The sequence below is a fragment of the Narcine bancroftii genome, chromosome 14, assembly GCF_036971445.1.
Source record: "Narcine bancroftii isolate sNarBan1 chromosome 14, sNarBan1.hap1, whole genome shotgun sequence".
Classification (NCBI taxonomy): domain Eukaryota; kingdom Metazoa; phylum Chordata; class Chondrichthyes; order Torpediniformes; family Narcinidae; genus Narcine; species Narcine bancroftii.
The window spans coordinates 12,295,669-12,320,445 of record NC_091482.1 but is presented as its reverse complement, the minus strand read 5'-3'; the positions used below and the strand labels follow the sequence as shown (position 1 = coordinate 12,320,445).

The following is a 24,777-nucleotide window of genomic DNA, read 5'->3' as shown; positions in this document are numbered from 1 at the left end:
TCCCTGGTCTCCAACATGTGACCCAGGCCATAAAGGTCGAGTCCCCTCTCCCTCTCCTCATTTTCCCTAGCTTGGACCAGGCCATCAGTCTCTTGTATAATAAAGCCTATCGTTCCCCTCAGTCTTTGTCTCCAGAATTCTTTGGGCAACTGGTAGTGCCCAACACGTACGCAGCATATACATTTAAACAAAGTGTAAATAGACAACAAATGTAAACAAACTATGCAATATAGAGAGAATTTAAAAAAAATAAATTAAGTGCACAATGTTCTCAAGAGTGGGGAGGGTTTTGCCTGTGATGTGTCCACTACCTTTTGGAGGGATTTATGCTCAGGGGTATTGGTGTACTAATCCAGACTGTGATGCAGCTGGTCAGCACACTTCCCACCACACATCTGTAGAAAGACTGTACTCAAGATAGGTTTCTTCACTGTCCACTAAGCCAGCAATTTTGGCATCATCCACAAACCTATGAACCATTCTAACTATGTTGTTATCCAATTTATTAATTTGGATGACAAACAGGGACTCAGCACCAATATCTGCAGCACACCATTATTCACTGGCCTCCAATCGGAATAACAATCCTCTATTACCGTGCCTCCTGCCATCAAGCCAATTTTTAACCTAAATGGCCAATTTACATTGGATCCCATGCCATTTCACCTTCTGGACATTGCCAAAGGCCTTGCTGATGTCAGTGTAGACAGCACTGACCCATCTTCAAAAAAGACAAACAAATTCATGATACACTATCCCACTCACAAAGCCATGCTGACTTCCTCACCAGTTGAGGTCTTTCCAAATGCAAGCAGATCCCACATATCAGAATCCCCTCCAGTAACCAACTGATGTTAAACTCAGTGTAGTTCCAAGGCAAATCCTTGCAGGCTTTCAATGAAGAACATTAGCCACCCTCATAGAAGGGGCCCCATTTTCTCACAGCTACCCTTTTGCAATTAATATGTGGAAACTCAAGATTTTCCTTTCCCCTATTTTCCAAAGCAACTCAGGTCCCTCTTTTCCCTCCTTCCTGATTTCTCTTTTGAATGTACCAATTATACCCCATATTATGCAGAAATATTGAGAGAAAAAAAAGAATGCATTTAGTGAGTTACTTTCATTTCCAGTCATAAATGGGGCAATAAAATCCTTGTTCTCATAACAATTAGAACATGGGAACAGGGAATTATAGAGCATTCATTTTGAGTTCTGAAATCTAGATCCTTTTGCAATCATACCCATTTCATGGATTCCAGGATTGTCCGATATTTCCATGACATACAAATTCCTTTGCTCCACAGATTTTCCAATGGTATAGAGCTTTGTGATTGCTGGATATTCTGTTACATATTTCCTCAGGAGGATCTCCATGTCAATGTAATTATGATGTCTGAAGCTCTCTGGCTCAATGGTTTTAAATTGATCTACATCTTCCATCTCAGATACATTTTGGATCTTAAATTCAGTAGTGCTTGCCATGGTTGGAGTGACGGTCTCAGAAGTATAATTATCTGCAGCTACTAGAGGTTGGAAGGTAAAATTAATTTGCGTGGCAGGACCCTCTAGCACCTCAACATCCAAGATAATGTATGGCATGTAGCTGTGAAGATACAAGCAACATTCTTTTACAACACTTTTTTCAATAAATAACTGGAACCCATCATATAAAATCATTATTTTTATTTAAAAAAAAAAGCAAACAACTGAAAATTAGGGAAGTTTAAGATCTAATTTTTTTACTGGATTCTAAGTTTCAACATGTGAATTTACATCAATATGCTCAAGTTGAAATTTGACCAACAATGTCGATGCTAAAAGGGGTACAGATTCAAAAGATCAGAGATAAAATGAGTAAACCCTGAGCTTTACTCCATTCTTTGTGTTCAATGACTCACAATTGTTTGAAAAAAATCAAACCAAAATGTATCTCATTATTTTGAGAGACCACAAAATATGCTGAGTAGAGTACAACGATGAATTATTTAGACGTGCATTACATAAATAATTCATTAGGACTCTAATAATATTCAGCAGGGGTTAAAAGCACATGTTCCCTTCATGGTGTAAACAAGGAGTCCTTTTTAAATTCACTATATACCTAAACTCTGCTGTTTGGAAGAGCAATGCAAACAAAGCAAAGACATCAGCACGTTGAATTTGAAAGTTGACGTGCAGTTTGACTATTTTTATGTTGACTTCCTTCAAATGTTTGAATGCCAATAACTATCATACGAGAGGGATTGCTACTTCTGCATCTACAGTGCCCTCCATAATGTTCGGGACAAAGACACTTATTTTTCTTTATTTGCCCATGCTCCAGTTTTAAATTTGTAATCAAACAATTCCATGTGATTAAAGTGCACATATCCAGATTTATTCAAGGTTATTTGTGTATATTTTGGTTTGACCATGTAGAAATTACAACACTTTTCTCCAAGTCTGTGATTCATGGACATTACCAGGTGCTGAGTATCTTTTCTAGTGATGCTCTGCCAAGCCTCTACCTCAACCATCTTCAGCTCCTACTTGTTTTGGGGGAATTGTCCCTCAAGTTTTTTCTTCTTCATATGGAAGGCACGTTCAATTGGATTTAGATCATGCGATTGACTTGGCCATTCAAGAATTTTCCAGTTCTTAAGCTTTGAACAACTCTTTTGTTCCTTTAGCAGCATTTTGGGATAATTGTCTTGCTGAAGGATGAAGTGCTGCCCAATGACTTTGGAGACATTTGCTCAAATTTGAGCAAATCTTCCTATACAAGTCAGAATTCATTTTGCTACTCCCATTAGCAGTTAGAGTAGCATTATCATTGCATATAAGGGCGCCAGTTCCTGTGACAGCCATACATTTCCAGGACATAACATGCCCACCACCATGTTGCACAGAGGAGGTCGTGTGCTTTGGATCTTGGACAGTTCCTTTACACCTTCACACTTTGGTCTTGCCATCATTCTAATACAGGTTAATCTTGGTCTCATCTGTTCAGAATTCTGAAGGCTCTTAAATACTTCTTGCCAAAATTTAATCTGGCCATCCTGTTTCTGTGGTTTACATCTTCAATGTCACCTCTGTATTTTTGTTCATGAAGTCTTCTGCAGACAGTAGTCATGGACTCATCTACAACTGCCTCCTGAAGAGTGTTTTGGATCTGTCAGACAGGCGTTTGGGGATTTTTCTTCATTGTGGAGGTCTTCCTTGGCCCACCAGTCCCTTTGTGATGACTGAGCTTACCAGTATGCTCTTATTCTTAATGATGTTCCAACTGATGATTTTGGAAATTCTAAGGCTTGGGCAATATCTCTCACCGTTTTATTCTTTTCCAGCTTCATAATGGCTTCTTTGACCTTCATTGGCACAACTCTGGTCCTCGTGTTGAAAAATGGCAACTACAGACTCCAAAGGGGATCAAAAGGCTAGAAGCAAGCCCAGCTCTCTCATACCTGCACCAATGAAGCACTTAAACACACCTAAGTAATAACACCAGCCAAATGTCCCAAATATTAAGGCACCCTGAAATGGGGGAACTATATACAAAAGTCCTGTAATTTTTCATGGTTAAAACAAAATGTATACAAATAACTGTGAATAACATTGGAATGTGCACTTTAATCACATGCTAATTGTTTGATTCCAAATTTAAAACTGTGGAGCATGTGGGAAAATAAAGGAAAAAAGGAAAATGTCCCAAACATTAGAAGGCACTGTAAACACCAGTGCAACATCAGTTCCTACAACAATATTGTAGAAATATGGATTATAAAATACAATACAAAAATTAGTTGCAGTAATCGATGGATCATTTACAACTCAATTTATCAGTCATGAAGAGAAACAATCCCTTCAGCTCACTGAATGATCCACCATCTAACATCTATTTACCCTCACGCCATAAATTAAAAATGGGAATAAGGGTCAGTTTAGAATTTAACCCGGACAACTAATTCCAATATAAAGTGGCCCTTCCTTAGAGGTTATCACCTTGTCACTTTGTCGAGTGAATACCTATATTCATTGTTCTAAGAGGAGAGGTGTCTGGCATTGATATTCCTTACCCTTGTGCAACAACTGTGATATTGTAGCTGCCTGGCATGAGCAACCTGTGGAAATCACCAAACTTCCCTGTTGTTATGTTGTGATCAATGCCAGCAACTACAATAGCTGCATTGGAAATCCCCAAGCCAAGAACAGCATCTGTGACAAATCCTGCAACACCAATGTGCACCTGTAAAATACAAGCAGAAATGCCAATTGCAATTGATGAGTTAGTAAAAAAAAAGTTATTCAGAAAGTACCAAGCAGTAACAAAATCTAGACATGAGAGTCAAGAGGTTTATTTGGGTGGTGATTAGAATGTGCAAAAGATGCCAGTATATAAAATATTGCAGTCTCCATCTGTATACTACAGTATCGATGACAATTAAGATGTACAGATGTAATCCATAGAAGGTGTCACATATTTTGAAAAATATAATCGGTTTGTGAATAGCTTTGGTCCATTACAACTTGAAAAGCACTAAAGGATCAGAAAAACCGTTCAGAAGGCTGTCTTTTAGTCCACTCAGTCAGTGTTGGCCCACTGAAAAGCAGTATTTCTTTGATCTATAAACTTACAGTATCCTTAAATTTGCACATTCCTCTTTGAATGCCTGCCAACTGCTCTACAGCTTATGGAACTATTCCATCACCTTGACATGCAGCAGATTCCAGATCTTGACAACTCAAGAAAATTAATTTCCTGTCTCAATCTTTTTGCCTTACACTTGAGATCTACCATCTCATTATTGACCACTCGTCAAGGAGAACATGTTTCTCCATATTGCCAGCTTGTATTTGGTCATCTCTTCAAAGGTCATCTGCTTGAAGGAGAACTGTCCTGGTTTTCTGCAAATGTTTCCCATACTTACTTTCCTTAAATGTGGTGCCCAGAAATAGCCACAATTTATAATACATTGGCCTCCCAGTCAGGTCCTCACTAAAATTCAGGTTGCTTTACTTAATTCACACAACTGTTCTTCACATTAAAAAATCTTATAATTATAGTCATTACAATCTGCCAAATTTAAGTATTCTATCATCTCAAAACAATAGTTATAAAAGTGTAACGAGGCGGCACCCCAACAAACAACCACCTTGTTTAAGAATAGTTCATCTACCAGTCTTTTCTTTTGTTACAGAACTAGTCTTGTATCTTAGCATTATTTTCCCTTGATCCCATCAGCTTTATTTTAAATACCCTGTGTGATGCATTGTTGAAAGCCTGCAGAAAGTACTTGCAAACAAAACACATTGCAAACACGATCTACTATAATCGGTCTGATCTCCCTGCTTTATTATCCAAAAAATTGGATCTTTTCTCAAAATCCCACAGACACAAGGGAAGTATTATCATTCCCTTACATTCCTGGTTTTCAAAAGAATATTATTCTTACAGTTTCTATACATTTTCTTTGAGAGAATTTTGCTTCTTTTGTTGGTTCAATTTTTCCACATTTGCTTTGTTTTTTAAATAATTTCTCGACCAAGGAATCCCTCTCCTCCTTGAATAACCCTCTACAATTTATTACTTTCTTACTCGAAAATGATCCCGTTAAAAACTCGTGTTAACAAGGTCACTTTTTCAAGCAATGACAAATTATATATTTTTTCCTTTTATTGCACATTCCTTTTGAATACCTGCTCCATCAAACTGAGAAGGGAGTCAAGGTTGTTGTTCCATTCTTTACTTAATTCAGAAGCAAGTGGGTATTTACAGCAGGAGAGTTCCAGTGTGATTTCAAAGCAGTCTCCGTGCAAGTAATTGTAGTCCTGCATCCCACCTGCAAGGCAAATGAAATGAGCTGTCATACAACCTTCATGCTGATAGTGGAAAGTTCAATAGTATTTAGACAGATAAACAATTACATTTTCTACTATAGGGAATATTTTCTCAGTTTCAACTGACATTCCAAAATGTGGATAGGACTAGTCTCCAGGTACTATTTTAAGCTGCATTTACAATGTTTCAGCTTGGAGGAACTGCAAAGTTATATAAACTGTATAAAGATTATATTCTCATGAACTGCAAAGTTATATAAACTGTATAAAGATTATATTCTCATGAACTGCAAAGTTATATAAACTGTATAAAGATTATATTCTCATGAACTGCAAAGTTATATAAACTGTATAAAGATTATATTCTCATGAACTGCAAAGTTATATAAACTGTATAAAGATTATATTCTCATGAACTGCAAAGTTATATAAACCGTATAAAGATTATATTCTCATGAACTGCAAAGTTATATAAACTGTATAAAGATTATATTCTCATGAACTGCAAAGTTATATAAACCGTATAAAGATTATATTCTCATGAACTGCAAAGTTATATAAACTGTATAAAGATTATATTCTCATGAACTGCAAAGTTATATAAACCGTATAAAGATTATATTCTCATGAACTGCAAAGTTATATAAACCGTATAAAGATTATATTCTCATGAACTGCAAAGTTATATAAACCGTATAAAGATTATATTCTCATGAACTGCAAAGTTATATAAACCGTATAAAGATTATATTCTCATGTTTCCAGCAAGGAAGATCAACCTACAGATTCTGCTTAACAAACCAAAATCACCACACTGCCAGCATAACCCATTTTCAACCGATGGGAATGTGTTTTCAGATACAGGTAGCGACAACTCCTGCCTCAATACACTTCTAACGATTACCTCAATTTATCTTTTGAGAGAGTAAAAGGAGGATCCCCAGGAATGATCTGAAGAACTTGAAAGAATTTGGAAATGACAGTGGTTAATTCCCAAAAGCCAATTTTGAAAATTTGCCAAAACATCCCTGGGGTGCACCTTCAAAATTGTGCACGACGGTGACAGCACTGAGGACGGGCACTTCATTTTTAATTCATGCTAGGGGCATAGCAACATCATTCATCATCCCTTGTCTTTGAGAACTTGTTGCTGAATCATCATCTTGAATGCTGCAGTCAATGTAGGAATATTCCCAGTGCTATAGGGAAGGGAGTTTCAGGTCCTAAACTTAGCAATGAAGAAACAGTGAAACATTAACAAATCAGCATGCTGTGCAACTTGGGAAGAAATTTGTCACTGCATGCCTTCAATAACTGGCATTAGTAGACCAGAGCCATGCAGTGGTGAGTGCACACACTCTATACTGTATTAAGTTTTATACTGTGGCTGCATCCACAATAAAAGTGCGACAAGTAATGTAGTGGGCAGCCCAGAAACCGATGCAAGTTATGGGTGATGAAATTTGGGGTGGGGGAATAAAGAGGACCTGGAAGTAAAATGCAAACAACTGACCTTGGGTAATAAATGGAGTGGAAAAGTGTACGACCAAAGATGTCAGAGATTTAATCTACAGACAGGATGGAACAACAATTGAAATGATATCTCTTGGAATTATTTAAGAACTCTACAAGTTCTGCATCAGGGAGCATGATGTAAATGAATGCACGATTTTGAATTCACTGACAACCGTTCGCCTCGCATGAACAATGGGATTGCAGCAGTGAGAAGAAAGCCAAGCATTCAAGTCTCAAACACCAGACTGCTCTCTACAGAAATAATATTAGAGCCTGCTTGGGAGATCACTATTTTTATTAAAAGCTAATTATTGACCCAATTAGAATTTGGTTCAATAACAGAGGAAAGAATAATAATGAGAATGCACTATGACTGGTAGGAGGCAACCAGTGATGTCCCACATGACTGGTAGGAGGCAACCAGTGATGTCCCACATGACTGGTAGGAGGCAACCAGTGATGTCCCACATGACTGGTAGGAGGCAACCAGTGATGTCCCACATGACTGGTAGGAGGCAACCAGTGATGTCCCACATGACTGGTAGGAGGCAACCAGTGATGTCCCACATGACTGGTAGGAGGCAACCAGTGATGTCCCACATGACTGGTAGGAGGCAACCAGTGATGTCCCACATGACTGGTAGGAGGCAACCAGTGATGTCCCACATGACTGGTAGGAGGCAACCAGTGATGTCCCACATGACTGTTTTGGTGCTACAAGTAGTTGCTGCAAGTACTAATTATTTAGCTGGAATAGAAGAACCACATATTCAAGTTTGTCACGGGTACAAATACAGGTTGTGTTGCGAGCAGGGCAGAAGCACTGGGAAAACAATATAGAAAATGTGAAGTCACTGATGTGGAACAGAAAGAGCTGGAAGCAGTGGAGATCCAAAGCGAGTTGAGGTCCACGTTCATGGACAGGTCCAGAAACTAATCAAGGTAAATGGAGCACTAGTCTTTACGTCACAAATACGAGGAAAAATTATGACCTGATGAGATCTAATCTGGAGGTTGTAATAACTTTAAATAGTTTGTTTCAAAAGTAGGGAATGAGAATACAAAATAACTAGTGTTATATCACCTGGAATTTAGATAGTTAACGTGAAAAATTGAGCTGTTAATTTCAGACTAATTAAATTCCTGGTGATTTCATTTTGAATGATTCAAATTGTTAGCAGCAGAAAATGTAAATCTGATTTTGAGCTAGTGTTACAGTTTATTAATCAGTTTGTAGCAGTTTACTAAAAGATTAGTCAAGGTCAAAGTATAAAACAAGTCCAAGTCAAATTAAAAAGTACCCAGGGCCACAACAAGACTAATGTAAATCAGACACTGCAGATGCTACTCAAAACAAAATACAAAAAAAACCAAGATTTTTTGGAAAAAATATTTCCTACTAAAAACAAAGGATCAATTTGACTTCTGTTGGAAGTAAAGAAGCTCAACTTCTTTCCTTTTATTTTAACTGTATATGATCCCAAGATCGTGTTATATGGCGAGCTCTCCACTGGCCACCGTGACAGAGGTGCACCAAAGAAGAGGTACAAGGATTGCCTAAAGAAATCTCTTAGTGCCTGCCACATTGACCACCGCCAGTGGGCTGATATCGCCTCAAACCGTGCATCTTGGCGCCTCACAGTTCGGCGGGCAGCAACCTCCTTTGAAGAAGACCGCAGAGCCCACTTCACTGACAAAAGACAAAGGAGGAAAAACCCAACACCCAACCCCAACCAACCAATTTTCCCCTGCAACCGTGTCTGCCTGTCCCGCATCGGACTTGTCAGCCACAATCGAGCCTGCAGCTGACGTGGACCTTTACCCCCTCCATAAATCTTCGTCCGCGAAGCCAAGCCAAAGAAAAAAAAATATGAAAGCACAAAATCTCTTCCTCTGGTCTCCTCACTCATCACTGGCAACAGTGGCCTACTTGTCAATGTGAAAGGAAGGCATATCCGTGTCAGTCACTTCACCGAGAGGTCATTCTCACCAGGAATGTGAAGTTAGATTTTAAAAAAACTTGGCCAAGTTCAACTTCAGAATTTAAAATTAACATTGAGACGGTAGTTTGAGGCTGGCAAAGCTCCACCATTAGCCAATAAATCACGCAAACATTTTTGTAAACACTTTACCAGGCAAAACAATTTAAACCTTTTTTTTTGCTGCTACCAAGGTCAAACCAGAACAAATTAACGATCTACTCCCAGCACCTTAAAAGTAATTTTATCATCTTAGCAAAACTTCTTTGCATCAGTAAAGCACTAGTGATTATCAAATTATCAAATAAGTACATGTCATAACCTTTACACAACTTAACTTCCAACTCTACATAATGAGTAAAGAACTGCTTTACTCAGTTCTGTATTTCTCATGACCTGAAAATGTTTTTAAGTACCTCTCTGTTGTGGTATTGCAATTAAACAAACATGTTCTAATTTGCAGATAACAGGATTTTAAATACTGATAAGTCAAATAAATAAAATGAATGTGCCTATTTTCACTGGGTTGTGGCAAACAGGCTCTAAAAGTCTTCCACCACTATTAAACTCAGTAGGATCCAATAGATAGATATTAGATCCACAAATGGTTTAAACCTCCCCCACCCCACTGCATACATCATGGTCATTTCACCCCAGTTTCCTTTATTCACAGTACAGGCGTAGCTTATTTAAACTAAGTCAGATATTATTCTGCAAAATTCCTCATATTCAGCTAGCAAAGCTGAGGATACACCAAAGATTAGAGCAAGGAGTGACTTAAAACCAAAGGTACAGGAACTTCTGGAACCAAATTCATTCATAATCTCCCAGTAGGATTGCAATGAGAAATGAAATTCACTTCATGACAGACCTCCCAGGATAGGATTTAAGCAATTCAGTGTTATTTAGTAAAGGTAAGGGCTTTTTATCCCAGCTGTGTAGCCCTGTGGAACCAGAAATTGAATTAATCATTTCAATGCTTCAACAAAGCCTGTAACCATTGGACAGGCTGATAACCAGGGATCAATGATAATGATCATGTCAACGTCTGCCTCCCCAGTAACATCACTCATCATTGCTTTCATTCATTTTCTGCCAAAATGATTTCAGATTTATTGTCACATACCTGCCATCACATACAACCCTGAGATTCCTTTTTTCCTGTGGACACAGCAGTATTACCACTAGTTGGTCATGCAAAAAAATAAACTGTCCACAGCATAAAACGTGTAAACAAATAACTGTAAAAAGATAATTAATGTGAACAAACTAACTGTGCAATATCAAGAGGGGTAGGAACCTGGTGGTGCAAGTCTTGTGGCACCTGTACTTCCTTCCTGATGGCAGCAGCAAGAACCGAGCACGTGCTGGGTAGTGAAGGTCTTTGATGACTGCTGCTGCTCTCCGACAGAAGTGTTCTCTGTAGATGTACTCAACAGTGTGGAGGGTTTTGCCTGTAAAGTACTTGGCTGTGTCCACTACTTTTTTGGAGGGCTTTACGCTCAGGGGTATTGGTGTTTCCATACCAGACCAGCTGGTCAGCACACTTTCCACAGAAATATGCCAGCGTTTCTGATGTCATACCAAACCTGCGCAAACTCCTGAGGAAGTAGGGACACAGATGTTCTTTCTTCATGATGAGTGTGTCGAGTCCAGGAAAGATCCTCCAAAATAGTGACTCCAAAGAACTTAAATTTGCTCACCCTCTCCACCTCTGATCCCCCGATGATCACTGGCTTGTCTACCTCTGGCTTTCTTTTCCTTAAGTCAACCATCAGCTCCTTAGTTTTGGTGACACCGAGTGCGAGGTTGTTGTTGGTGCACCATTCAGCCAAGTTTTCGACCTCCATCCTGTATGCTGATTCATCCCCTTCCTTTATACAAGCCACTACTGACTGTGGTATCGTCAGCAAATTTGTAGATGGTGTTACTGTCGTACCAAGCCACAGAGGCATAGGTGTAAAGTGAGTAGAGCGGGGGCTAAGAACACAGCCCTGTGGTGTTGGAAATTGCAGAGAAGATCTTACCAACCTTCACTGATTGTGGTCTGACATCTTTATTACTTTTTTTTTTACTTGAGAATTTCAATAGTCTCTTAGCCACCTCTCATTTTACCTTCACACATACAGTGTAGAGAAAGATCAAGTTTTCAGACAATAGGTATTAAGGACAAAGGAAAAATGATTTTTAAAAAAGCAGCACAGCACAGTACATGCCTATTCCTGCCATGGAAACACGTAACACCCAATTAACCTTCAAATCCCATAAGATTTAGAGGGTGGGAGCAAACCAGAGAAAACCCACAGTTCACACTTAACCTCCTTACAGACAGCATCTGATTTGAAACATTCAATGCTGCTTTAATAGCATGGTGTTAACTGCCACACTAACCGTACCACCCTTATGGGGCATGAGAAGAAATTAAGGAAAGTTGAGATCTGACTTGGAGGACTGTATGGCTGGAGAAAAGGTAAATGACCATAAGCAACGTAATAGGAAAGAAAATTAAAATCCATCCAATTCACCTCAAGCATCTACAAAATTATTCTTTATCCTATAATTCAATCTAATTTAAAATGTCATCATTTGCATTGTTTTCTTCGTGAACTGAAAGTTACTTGGTGAATTACACCAGAAGGGGAAGAAAGGGCACACCATTAGTATTATACAGGTTAGCAAAGAAAATTGTAGTTACAGTCACAAGTGTTTGCCAATTCTCTAACTCACTGAACATTGAACCCATGGCATGTCACTATACCCAACCGGAAGAGTTTTCACTGCACATTGGACAGCTCAGCAAACGTTATCCTCATCTCTCCTGAACATACAATTTAAAACATATCTTTGGTTCTTATTCATTTCCACTTGCAATTATATATTAATATTGTCTGGCCTTAAAATATAAAATTTAATTATAAAACATTGTTAAAAGATAGAGATGACAAAGTTTAACAATTTCTTTAAAAGTTTACGCACAGAATATTATTTTGATTTATGGTAATTTTTGAACAGTTTTCATGCAATTGGCATTCTTGAGCGAACACCACCCTCTATTCTCTATGGATGCTGGATGGCGGAGAGCAAACAGTGCAGAAAATGGAGAAAAAATACTTCATGCATGTGGAATCTTTCCATGGTACTGGAAGCAATTTTGTTCTCTCCTGCAGCCATTAAATATCTTTGAAATGCTGTATTGTGGAGAAAGCCGGCCTGCGATATTCACACAGCTCGTTCCCAACAAAAACTATGAGCCCCTAACCAGATGAACCTTGGAGAAGTCCTGTTCTTCAAATCAAACAAGATCATTTACCATAATCTAGGCCCTTGAAATACAGCATGGTAACAGGCCATTTGAGTCCACAAGTCCGTGCCGCCCAATTAACCTACATCCCTAGTATGTACTAAATTAAAAACTTGGCTATCCCTGATCTGGGGGGGGGCTCAGATTTTTCACCCAATAAATGCCAATTCCTAATTAAACACACTTACAAAATTATAAGGGGGAAAAGATAGAATGAATGTGGATAGGCTTTTTCCACTGAGAGAGGGGGAGATTCAAACAAGAGAGTAAAAGGGGAAAATAAGGGAAATATGAGGGGGAATTTCTTCACGCAGAGGGTGGTGGGGGTGTGGAATGAACTTCCGGCAGTGGTGGTAGAAGTGAGATCAATGTTAATATTCAAGGAAAGTTTAGATAGGTATATGGACGGGAGAGGTGTGGAAGGTTATGGGCCAAATGTGGGTCAGTGGGACTAGGTGGGAGGTGATGTTCGGCATGGACTAGTAGGGCCGAACTGGCCTGTTACTGTGCTGTAAATGGCTATAAAGCCAAGACTGACTATACTAATGATGCAAAGGAACATATTCATCACAAACAAACTGCTGAAAATAAACAACTGTTCAACTAATACCTGCAAAGTGAACCCCCTTCCCCCCCACCCACCGAACCATCCACTCCTCAACTCAGCAGTAAAAGCAAGACAAATTTAAATTCTGATGTTAAAGTATACATTGAATGTTGGTCTTTCATTGCGGTTCAGTCATGACTACATCCATTTTAATTTTCAAAGATAACTGCAACTGTAACACATTTCCTAAAATTATGTAAAGAAAGCTGTTCTCAATAGAATACTTAACAAGCTGACAGGATATCCTGCAACTGCTATGTACAAATTAAAACTGTCTAAATGCACCTTAAAATCTAAGCTTTTTATCTTTGTCATCAACAGGCCCTTGAAAATGTTTGTTTTAGGTCATGAACAAGACTCATTACAAAGTAAAGAAAACTTAATTTATTAATTTATGACAGCTAACCATTTAAAGAACATGTACAAAGCAGAAGGAAAATGCATTTGTTTGTATATTCACTCATGACCACAGCAGAATGCTTGCTTTGGATACAGTGTTAAGGAGACAGTTCCTGACGAAGGGAAACTTCAGTCACTTTTTCTCTGCCAAGAATGCGCCAGCAGAAGTGGATTCAGACCTGTGGAATGGTCGTTCAGGTGGCAGCACTGGCCAGCTGAAAGGAACAGCTGCACGGGAAGTGCCTCAGAGCGCACTCCGGCTCCTGTCCCGCGCCGGGGGGGGGGCAGCGAGGTGGGAGGCTGTCAGGTGCTCACCAGCTGATAGCCATCCCCTCAGCAGCCGCATTCAGGTGCCTAGGGGGGACTTCAGGGCTCTGGTGATTATCCCTCCCGGAGGAAGGTTGGAAAATGCGCCTCGCAGGTTCCTCCTGTGCTTCCAGGTGACCTCCTGACAGCCGCCTAGAGGTATACATTGGGATATTTTGGCCACCTGAAAGTGCCTATAGCCTGCCTTATACTCCCTATGGATGCTGCATGACCTGCAGGTTCCTCCAGCATTTGTGAGTAGTGTCACTGTGTCCCAGCATTTGCAGATCTTCTTGTGAAGATGAAATCTTACAAAATTGGAAAAGCCTTAACTGTTCAATGCTACACCTATTCATACCAAACGAACCCATACAACACGTTAAACTAAGAGTGTAAGGAATTACTTAGGGAGTATGGTGTTTAATGAGCAGGAAAGATGCAAACCAGTTGAGTCCCATTTCCAGCTGTAAACCTACATGCTGCCAAGCCCTGATGTTCTAGTCGCCAAACCCAGCTGCAATCATACACTGGGCCAATGAACTCCGACCCCGATTGGACCAGTTGCTTTAGCCACACTCACTGCTATTCAAAGAATTCTCTCTGAACAACAGCCATCATACCACCTCTCTATTACAAGGCCACATTGAACAAAAGTTCTTAAGCTACTGCATTCTTAAAAAAATCCTCTAAAACTTTAACAGTGCAACTTCAGTCATTAAGACTTCACATGATACTTATTTATGCTTTAAATTACTATGAGATTGGCAGCCAGAAAAATGTTCAATAGATTTTGTGAAATGGCATTTTCTTACGTGAAAATGTGAGAAATAGCCCCCAACTTTCTAGTACTCAAATGGTGACACCTGTATAATGCGAGATTTACATTTAGAAAATTCACTTTTTAAAATCAAATCCATCTGATAACTATTGGTACTGTGAAATTACATCCTTCTAAAATGTTTTTTTCTATTAAAATAGACAAAATCTAACCCTGCAGAGGCAGATGTTGATAATATGCTGTACACACTCACAAAAATTAACTGGACAGAGGTTTCCTGCACTGTATTCAATCATGAAGTCTCAGCGCAATGAGACCTAGATCATAACATTTAGTTGTCTCATCTATTTTAATACTCTGAATTTTTTATTCCATTATTGCTTTGAAACAAAACTATGAAAGGGAAAAGCGATCTAAAGAATGAACAAAACAAAACTCTGCACAAGATTTGCTAACTACAAGGAGTTTATATGACATGGTAAATTCATAATATCTAAACAAGAATAATCCTTTGCAGACAAAGAACTACTGGAGGGATCTAATCAGACAGCATCTTTGGGTAGAACTAGTCAGTAGATGTTTTAGTCCTAGACCATTTGTTAAGACTAATGAGAAGGGGTGATATTATGTATATTAAAAGGGGAAGGAAGCTGAGGAAGGGCCAAAAGGCCAGAGGACAGGAGCATGAGTGGTGGGGAGAGAGGAAGAGAGAGAGAGAGAGAGAGAGAGAGAGAGAGAAGAGAGGAGAAGAGAAGAGAGAGAGGAAGAAAAGTTTGAGGGGAAAAAAGTGGATAAAGAGATGGAAACAATGGAACCAGATGGAATACCCTCCAGATTCTATTTCAAAAGGTACATTGCATAATGCAATTTTAATGTATAATCAAACAATTGTTCACAAGATCATTTATATTTTTATCCTTAATCGAATTAAGATTTATTTTTCAATCCCTAACCAATAACTGGACTGATGCTTGCACTGGACTTGGGTGCTGGAAAATTCCTCCACCCCAACCCCCTCAAATGATACTCAAATTCTCATTGTCTTGCTTTGGTTGAATGTTATCTCAATGAATTCACAAATACATGGTTTGTGGCCCAGAGTCCACACCAGCTCTCAAGATAAGTCCCCGCCTCTATTAGTATCTCCAAGCAATTCCATCTTGATAATTTACCTAAAATTGGTGTGATTTACAACAATATGTACCTCCCGCACCAATTACAATTATTAAATGATGTTTTTGCAACTTGTATTTGGCTTGCAGCACCAATGGAGAATGCAGAGTGCAGGCAGGATGCTGTTGGAAGCAGAGTTAAAATAGCATGCAATGAAAAGTTGGAGGGAATGGTTTCCCTCCCACCATCTCTCTCCACTCCACTCCACCCCCCACCCCCCTCACAGAGCTGGTGTTCCACAAATTGTTAATCTATCTTAGTTTTTTCTCCAAATGCAGAGATCAGATTGGAAAAAGCATAGTTCAATCTCTGCCTCACTTGAAAGGGAAGTTTAGGATCCTGGATGGTGGCAGAGATGAAGGGAAAGTGTGTGGGAGAGGAGGGTACAAAAGAATAGCTCCAGCTAAAGGCAAAGTTGGGGGGGGGTTGGGTGAATAAAAGATAAAGGATAGCAGGGCCAGCAGAAATGGAAAAGGATGATAGGTTGCTGGTGAGGTGAAAGTTGAGGACCAACTTTACCAACCACACAAGAGATTGTCACACCACAGATGCTGAAATCTAGAGCAAAAAACACTGCTGAAGGAACTCAGCAGGTGGAGCACCAGCTCTACTGGTAGTGCCATTGTTCCTGTTCACTGCACCTATTCTTTGAGTTGTGAATACGAAGCAAACGTAGCAGAATGGATATTATGTCATAAGTGCAATTTGAGTCATAATCATCAAATTAGTGAGCAGTACGTTGTACCTAAAGATGCCCAATCCAATTTTTTTTAATATACATTCTATAACAAATGACTTGAATCATATTACATCAATAAAATACATCTTTTGTTGAAGGGGCAAAGAAAGTTTTAGTACATTGCTGAACTCACCTGGTACATCATACCACATGGCTCCATTGGTGATCCCATCAGGAAAGGTTTCTTCAAGCGGGTCCTCACTGCAGTGTGGGGTACCAGTTTTCATCACAGGATGCCTGGAGGCATAGGTCTTGGCGAGGTACCTAAATACCTCATCATCTGGGGATTTGCTATCATAGCCCGCTGATACATGATCTTTGGAGTCGTCGTAAGGATAACTGGCAACAACAGACCCACCATGAAGATTCCCAGAAATCACAAACTTGTTTTCTACAAGAAAATAAATAACATTAAAATTAGACAGTCAAAAAAAATTTAAAACTACTTAATCCAGTGAAAAATTATATTACACCTGATGAAGATCAGAATTTAACATTCAAGTTTTTGATAGCCTTTGCTGTTGGACCCTATCTCCATTAGATGGTCCATTGCAGTTGATGTACGTCATGAAGGGCAAGTATTTAAAGAGTGATCAATGGAAAAGTTAACTTGCAGCTTGGGAAAGGAAACTTCTGAACAACACAGCAAAGACTGGACAATGTTCAGTTAGAAACCATGATGTTGAGACCAGGAAGCAATCTATTTTGCATTCTGTGACTGGGAAGCAATCTGTAGTTTGTAACCATTGGCAAAATTTTTGGAAAAGTAATAATTGCAATATTTTCTTGATAGTTCTTCCTGAATTAATTATAAACTAAAGAATCCTAACCCACACTTTGAAGGCTTTAATGATATTAAATGGCCTAACCATGAACAAGACCCCAACCATCAACATCTTGGGGGAGATTTCACCATTAACCAGAAAGGCAACTGGACGAACCATGCAAACAATCATTAGTTCACCATACTTGTGCACTAATCAGTGTAATACACTGCATTTGCCTGGATGAATGAATCCCATAATCACAAGATATAGGAGCAGAAGTAACCCCATCAGCCCATCATTCTGTGAGCTGATCCATTCTCCCACTTTGCCCCACTCCCTGGTCTTTTCCCCGTTACCCTTGACTAATCAAATATCTGTCAATCTCTGCCTTAAATACACCCAACAACCTCACTTCCACAGCCACCTATGGCAACAAGTGCCACAGACTCATGACCCACCAGCTAGAGAAATTTCTCTGCATCTGTTTTAAATTGACAACCTTTTAACCTGAATTTGTGCCCTCTTGCCCTAGACTCCCCTCCAAAGGGAACAACCTTGCCATATCAACTCTGTCCAGGCCTTTCAGCATTCAAAATGCCTCTGAGGACCCCCTCATTCTTCTGTACTCCAGTGAGTACAGTCCAAGAGAAATCCAATGTTCCTTGTGTGCAAACACTTTCATTTCTGGTATCATTCCAGTAAACCTTCTCTAAACCCTCTCCAACACCAGCACATCCTTTCTCTTCAGTGCCCTACAGAATTCCCATCATAGAAAATTCAGCACCCAGGAGAAAAGGTGCAAACAAGTGGACTGCTAGCCATCATCACATTTATTTCCTGCACAACATGGCTGCAGAGTCATTTTGGGTAATAGTAAAAATGCTGCAATTGTTGAAATAAGGAAATAGTCTCTGTTCCCAATATAAACCTACTCCAGTAGGGAGCACGACCAAGTAATGTTGAGGTGATTGCACGGCTTGGCTTGCATTATCTACATAATGCAATTACTTGTCTGCGCCACTCTGACACCTCTCAACCTTTAGATTTAGACTTATTGTCAGAGAAAAATACACTTGCACAAGAGAGCAGCAAGAAAATTATGGATGTCAAGATAAAATCCCATCAATTTGTTTTCTTTATTCCTCCCTCATTCCTACCAGAAAGTATTCCCAAGGCATGGTGGATCCATAAAAATCTTCACTTAGAAGCTAAAATTGAAAGGTCTGGCAGAGAGTAAATAATATCTAGCCAAGCCTTGCAATCATCTCAACATTACTTGGTCGTGCTCCCTACTGGAGTAGGTTTATATTGGGAACAGAGAATATTTCCTTATTTCAACAATTGCAGCATTTTTACTATTACCCAAAGTCTGCTAGCAGAAAACTCTTATTAAATCCAAAAACTTTTAGGTTGAGGGTACTACAGCTTTAGCTGGATTCACACAAAATTGTTCATTTTCAAATTACATTGCAATTTTTTTTAATGGATTGACAAAGCCCAACCTTTGGATCGACTTTGAAGGCTCAAAATTAGAACTGGTACAAAACTGCCACCTTGAAAAGTCTGATCTGAGGACATGGCGCACTTTCAACACAATGCTCGTTCTTATTTTAAATCTCTCATCTGTAACTTAATACATAATGTATTCAATCATCTCTTGTCAAAACCATATTTCATTCCAATACTGTTTTAAAAACTCTGAAGAAATTGTCAATCCAATTCAGTACACCCATCCCCAATTCAGTACACCCATCCCCAATTCAGTACACCCATCCCCAATTCAGTACACTTATTTTTGATAACAATTCCCTGCAGGAAGGTTATCAAGTGTTTTCTGCAAATCCACATAAACAGATGAAGCCATTTCCTCATCCACCTATCAACTTAGACAAAGAATTAAAATATCAGAGGCCTTTATATACCTTTCATTCAATAAGAACACAGATAATTCACCATCTCAACTTTATTTTCCATTCAATCCACATAATCATTAATTTCCTCAGTTTAAAAGTCCAGAAACAACAGCCTCAGTTATAATGAATTCCAAAATTTCAAACCAACAAACAAAATAGTAATTCTTTTCATTGATTATTTCCCCCCCCCCCCCCACCTCACCCCTCATCTTTAATGGACACACTAGAACTAGACACACACCTTTGAATATTTTGTTCCTGGCCTTGACATCCCGTGCAAGTTTTCTTATTTTTTTTCCCCCTTTTTTTCCACGGATATCTTTAATGCCTTTGACACCTTGCCTACTGTTTGTCTCACCATTAGCTCAAGTTTCTTCTGTTAACATGATCCCATCTGTTACCATGTTGTCTGTCCATTGATGCTTGGTTGCACAACTGGAGCTTTGAGTGTACTGCCTTCCACAGATGATCCATTGCAAACAGGTTGGTCTATGAGTCACACATCTGTCCTTCCAGTGAACAGAGAATATTCAGCTTTTACCAAGGCAAGTGCTCCATGATTTTGGTTATTAGCAAATTTTCACTATTGAAGTATCAGAACTCTTCAGTTTCCACATTTCCAGAAATTTTATATCCTTTAACCTACATACTACATTCTTGGGTAGTTGGTCGTTTTCTCTTTGCACACAATTACACAATTTATTGACATGTTTTCACTAATGAAAATATTGAAGCTGTGCAGTCCTTTACAACAGGGATGGACAACATTTTTTTTAAAAACTCACTTTCCACCTTAAGTATTCCCTATGCCATGTGCTCCGTGATTGGTAAGGGATTGCTTAAAGTGGTATGTTAGTGGGGGGGGGGGGGGGGAAAAGATTGTGAACCACTGCTCTAGACCCAATTGTTACTGAAATATTTTGCTTGAGAAAAATTGTCATTTGGCCCATTTCCTTTGGAGTTATGAAACTGTGCACATAATGAGTCAATTGGGTATGATTTAAACAGTGGTTTTCAAACTTTTTCTTTCCACTTTAAGCAATTCCTTACGAATCACAGAGCATCTATGGCATAGGGAATATTTAAGGTGGAATGTGAGATTTTAAAAAGGCTTACTCACCCCTGCTTTACAATATAATTTACAACAACTGCCCTCCACACACCCCCTCCCAACCAGTAAATGCTATTGAATTTTAATCCATCTAAACTGGTGACTTGGGTGGGGTGGGGAACTCTCTTTTGCTTTTCTTTCTCTGACTAAGTCCGACTGTAAGAGGCGCAAAGGCAATTTCTGCAGGTGGCGAATCTGCCTTGCAGCAGGCAAAAAGGAATTTATTACTAAGACAACAATTGAATCTTGGTCAATGCCAATATTCACACTTCTCCCCATGACTTTAATCATCCAGAATCCATGGGTTTCTGATTGGTACATACACCAACATCCAAATCAAATTTCACAGACTCTGCACAAAAGCCTATAGTACTAGGTATGAAAACCTTTAATCCATTGTTCAAACTTTGAATGTTTTATTGCCACAGTAAACGCAATTTACATTTGCTTTGCATATTCTATTGAATTTTACCCAAAAAGTCATTTTACCCTACAGTATCCATGTTGGATTTTCAACTTCTTTTCTCCAAAAGTTGAAAGGATTGATTAAATAACCAAAATATAAAAAATCTCAAGGCACACCAAGGGGCTAAAAAAGCTTTACATACAAGGTAACGTCAAGTATTCATTTCCAAAACAAACTGTAAATGATAAACTTACTGCATGGGCATTAAAAGTCGTGTTCAAAAGAAAGAACAGCAGCAGGACTAGAGCGAGATTCTGAATTCTGCTCCAACAATCTAAGGCAATTTTGTTTTCCTTTCATACAGCCATAAAATGAGTCAACTCTTGCACAAAAGAGAACATCAAGTTTCACCAGGTTGCAGTATTAGGCCATGTAATAGTAATTTCCAATAAACAATATTTTAAACAACGTACAACCATTGCAGTGGAACATGATGATCTGTTTGCAATTCAAAGAAGTCAAAGAGCAATCACTGCACTTTGCTGCATCAATGTCATTGCAAGAACATGAGTAAAATTGCATTGTAAACTGTCTTCTGAAGAGACATAATACATCTTCAGACATTTATTGTCTGATTACAACTGCGCCAGAAATAGGTGCACCAGAATATAAGAGTGTGAAAATATGACAAGGCACTAGTTGAATGTTCTTTGGCTTGGCTTCGCGGACGAAGATTTATGGAGGGGTAAATGTCCACGTCAGCTGCAGGCTTGTTTGTGGCTGACAAGTCCGATGCGGGACAGGCAGACACGGTTGCAGCGGAAAATTGGTTGGTTAGGGTTGGGTTTTTCCTCCTTTCTCTTTTGCCAGTGAGGTGGGCTCTGCGGTCTTCCTCAAAGGAGGTTGCTGCCCGCCAAACTGTGAGGCGCCAAGATGCATGGTTTGGGGCGTTATCAGCCCACTGGCGGTGGTCAATGTGGCAGGCACCAAGAGATTTCTTTAGGCAGTCCTTGTACCTTTTCTTTGGTGCACCTCTGTCACGGTGGCCAGTGGAGAGCTCGCCATATAACACGATCTTGGGAAGGCGATGGTCCTCCATTCTGGAGACGTGGCCTACCCAGCGCAGTTGGATCTTCAGCAGCGTGGATTCGATGCTGTCGGCCTCTGCCATCTCGAGTACTTCGACGTTAGGGATGAAGTCGCTCCAATGAATGTTGAGGATGGAGCGGAGACAACGCTGGTGGAAGCGTTCTAGGAGCCGTAGGTGATGCCAGGGAGTTGAATGTTATTTGGTAATTAAATAGCAGAGTTGGATGTTCGCTTCCATGTAAATCCGTCTGATTTGTACACTTGGATCATAGAACACTATAGCACAATACAGGCCCTTTGGCCCTCAACGTTGTGCTGATAGATATTCCAACCAAAAAAAATACTAAACCCTTGCTACCTCATAACCTTCTACAATAAAGGTCCAAAAATCCAAATGCCACAAATCTGGACCACCCAAGACTTCCGATTCTCCTATTTTTTTAATTTAGGAGGCTTTTGTGTGCATGCAAGCGCCACAGATGCACAGCTGCAACAACCGATTACTACAGGTAATTGTATCACAAAGAAATTCATTTGTACACTATTTTTCTTTTACAATGTTCATTTTTAAACAACTTCAAGCATTACATGCACTTTCATTGCAGTGAAAAATTTTTTTATTTTCAAGTGCTGACTATTTTTTCTTTGAAACTGCTCGTTTTCATAAATGAATCATGATGTATTTACTAATGATTAAAACTCCAGTCACTGGCACTTTAACAGCATTGCCCTAACCACTACACTAACCTATTGTTGTATGTTATATCTGGTTGTGTGACTGCATGTTTTGTACCAAGGACTGGAGAACACTTTGGGTTGCACTTATGCAATCACACAATAATAAACTTGAGCATCAGTGGCAGAAAGGAATGGTCAACGTTTCAATGTTGTAGATACTCAGCAGCTCCCTTAATTGCTTCTTTATCCTCCTTAAATTTGAATTTTAAAAGTACTGGCAGAGAATGCAGACCGACCCCATCCCTTAGTAGTGCGGATTTTAGGCCTTTACTGTATTTTGCTTTCATCCATGCGCCTACCTAAGAATCTATTAAATACCCTTAATCATTATTCTATTTCCTTGTACCATGTTGTGTTAAACTATGTACTGAGGACACTCCTATGAAGCACCAGAATAGTTCATTATTTGGATACTATTCTCCCTACAAAAAAGAGCAATTGTTGATCATGCCAGCCCGAAACGTTCATTATGAATTTTTACATTTGTTATATAAAGTACATTTTGGCGCTGTTTGCACTTCAACCACAATATCTGCAGACTTTCGTGATGTACCTGCTGAATTTCTCCGCCATCGTGTTTCTACATCAGCCACTGTGTCCGCAATCGTTTGTGTTTAACCCCCTACACTGTTTGACCTGCTGATTCTACCCAGCCCTGTATTTTTAAACTTGAACCACGATCTGCACTCTCGTTTAACCCCCTACACTGTTTGACCTGCTGATTCTACCCCGCCCTGCATTTTTAAACTTGAACCACGATCTGCAGACTCTCGTTTAACCCCCTACACAGTTTGACCTGCTGATTCTACCCCGCCCTGCATTTTTAAACTTGAACCACGATCTGCAGACTCTCGTTTAACCCCCTACACTGTTTGACCTGCTGATTCTACCCAGCCCTGTATTTTTAAACTTGAACCACGATCTGCAGACTCTCGTTTAACCCCCTACACCGTTTGACCTGCTGATTCTACCCAGCCCTGTATTTTTAAACTTGAACCACGATCTGCAGACTCTCATTTAACCCCCTACACAGTTTGACCTGCTGATTCTACCCAGCCCTGTATTTTTAAACTTGAACCACGATCTGCAGACTCTCGTTTAACCCCCTACACAGTTTGACCTGCTGATTCTACCCCGCCCTGCATTTTTAAACTTGAACCACGATCTGCAGCCTCGTTTAAACCCCTACACAATTTGACCTGCTGATTCTACCCAGCCCTGTATTTTTAAACTTGAACCACGATCTGCAGACTCTCGTTTAACCCCCTACACAGTTTGACCTGCTGATTCTACCCCGCCCTGCATTTTTAAACTTGAACCACGATCTGCAGCCTCGTTTAAACCCCTACACAATTTGACCTGCTGATTCTACCCAGCCCTGTATTTTTAAACTTGAACCACGATCTGCAGACTCTCGTTTAACCCCCTACACAGTTTGACCTGCTGATTCTACCCAGCCCTGTATTTTTAAACTTGAACCACGATCTGCAGACTGTCATTTAACCCCCTACACAGTTTGACCTGCTGATTCTACCCAGCCCTGTATTTTTAAACTTGAACCACGATCTGCAGACTGTCATTTAACCCCCTACACAGTTTGACCTGCTGATTCTACCCAGCCCTGCATTTTTAAACTTGAACCACGATCTGCAGACTGTCATTTAACCCCCTACACAGTTTGACCTGCTGATTCTACCCAGCCCTGCATTTTTAAACTTGAACCACGATCTGCAGACTGTCATTTAACCCCCTACACAGTTTGACCTGCTGATTCTACCCCGCCCTTTATTTTTAAACTTGAACCACGATCTGCAGACTCTCATTTAACCCCCTACACCGTTTGACCTGCTGATTCTACCCAGCCCTGTATTTTTAAACTTGAACCACGATCTGCAGACTCTCGTTTAACCCCCTACACCGTTTGACCTGCTGATTCTACCCAGCCCTGCATTTTTAAACTTGAACCACGATCTGCAGACTCTCGTTTTACCCCCTACACCGTTTGACCTGCTAATTCTACCCAGCCCTGCATTTTTCAGCTTGAACCACGATCTGCAGACTCTCGTTTAACCCCCTACACAGTTTGACCTGCTGATTCTACCCCGCCCTTTATTTTTAAACTTGAACCACGATCTGCAG

General features: G+C 39.7%; 1 protein-coding gene across 1 annotated transcript in view; it reads right to left on the bottom strand.

The window, feature by feature from the left end:
* cpda (carboxypeptidase D, a) overlaps positions 1–24,777 on the bottom strand; it is a 64,649-nt gene that overhangs the window by 38,714 nt on the left and 1,158 nt on the right. Inside the window, exons 2-5 of the mRNA XM_069911465.1 lie at positions 16,748–17,005; positions 5,677–5,819; positions 4,056–4,225; positions 1,242–1,603 (exon numbers count right to left, since the gene is read on the bottom strand). Coding sequence (XP_069767566.1) covers positions 1,242–1,603; positions 4,056–4,225; positions 5,677–5,819; positions 16,748–17,005 — 933 coding nt within the window. The remainder of the gene's footprint in view (positions 1–1,241; positions 1,604–4,055; positions 4,226–5,676; positions 5,820–16,747; positions 17,006–24,777) is intronic.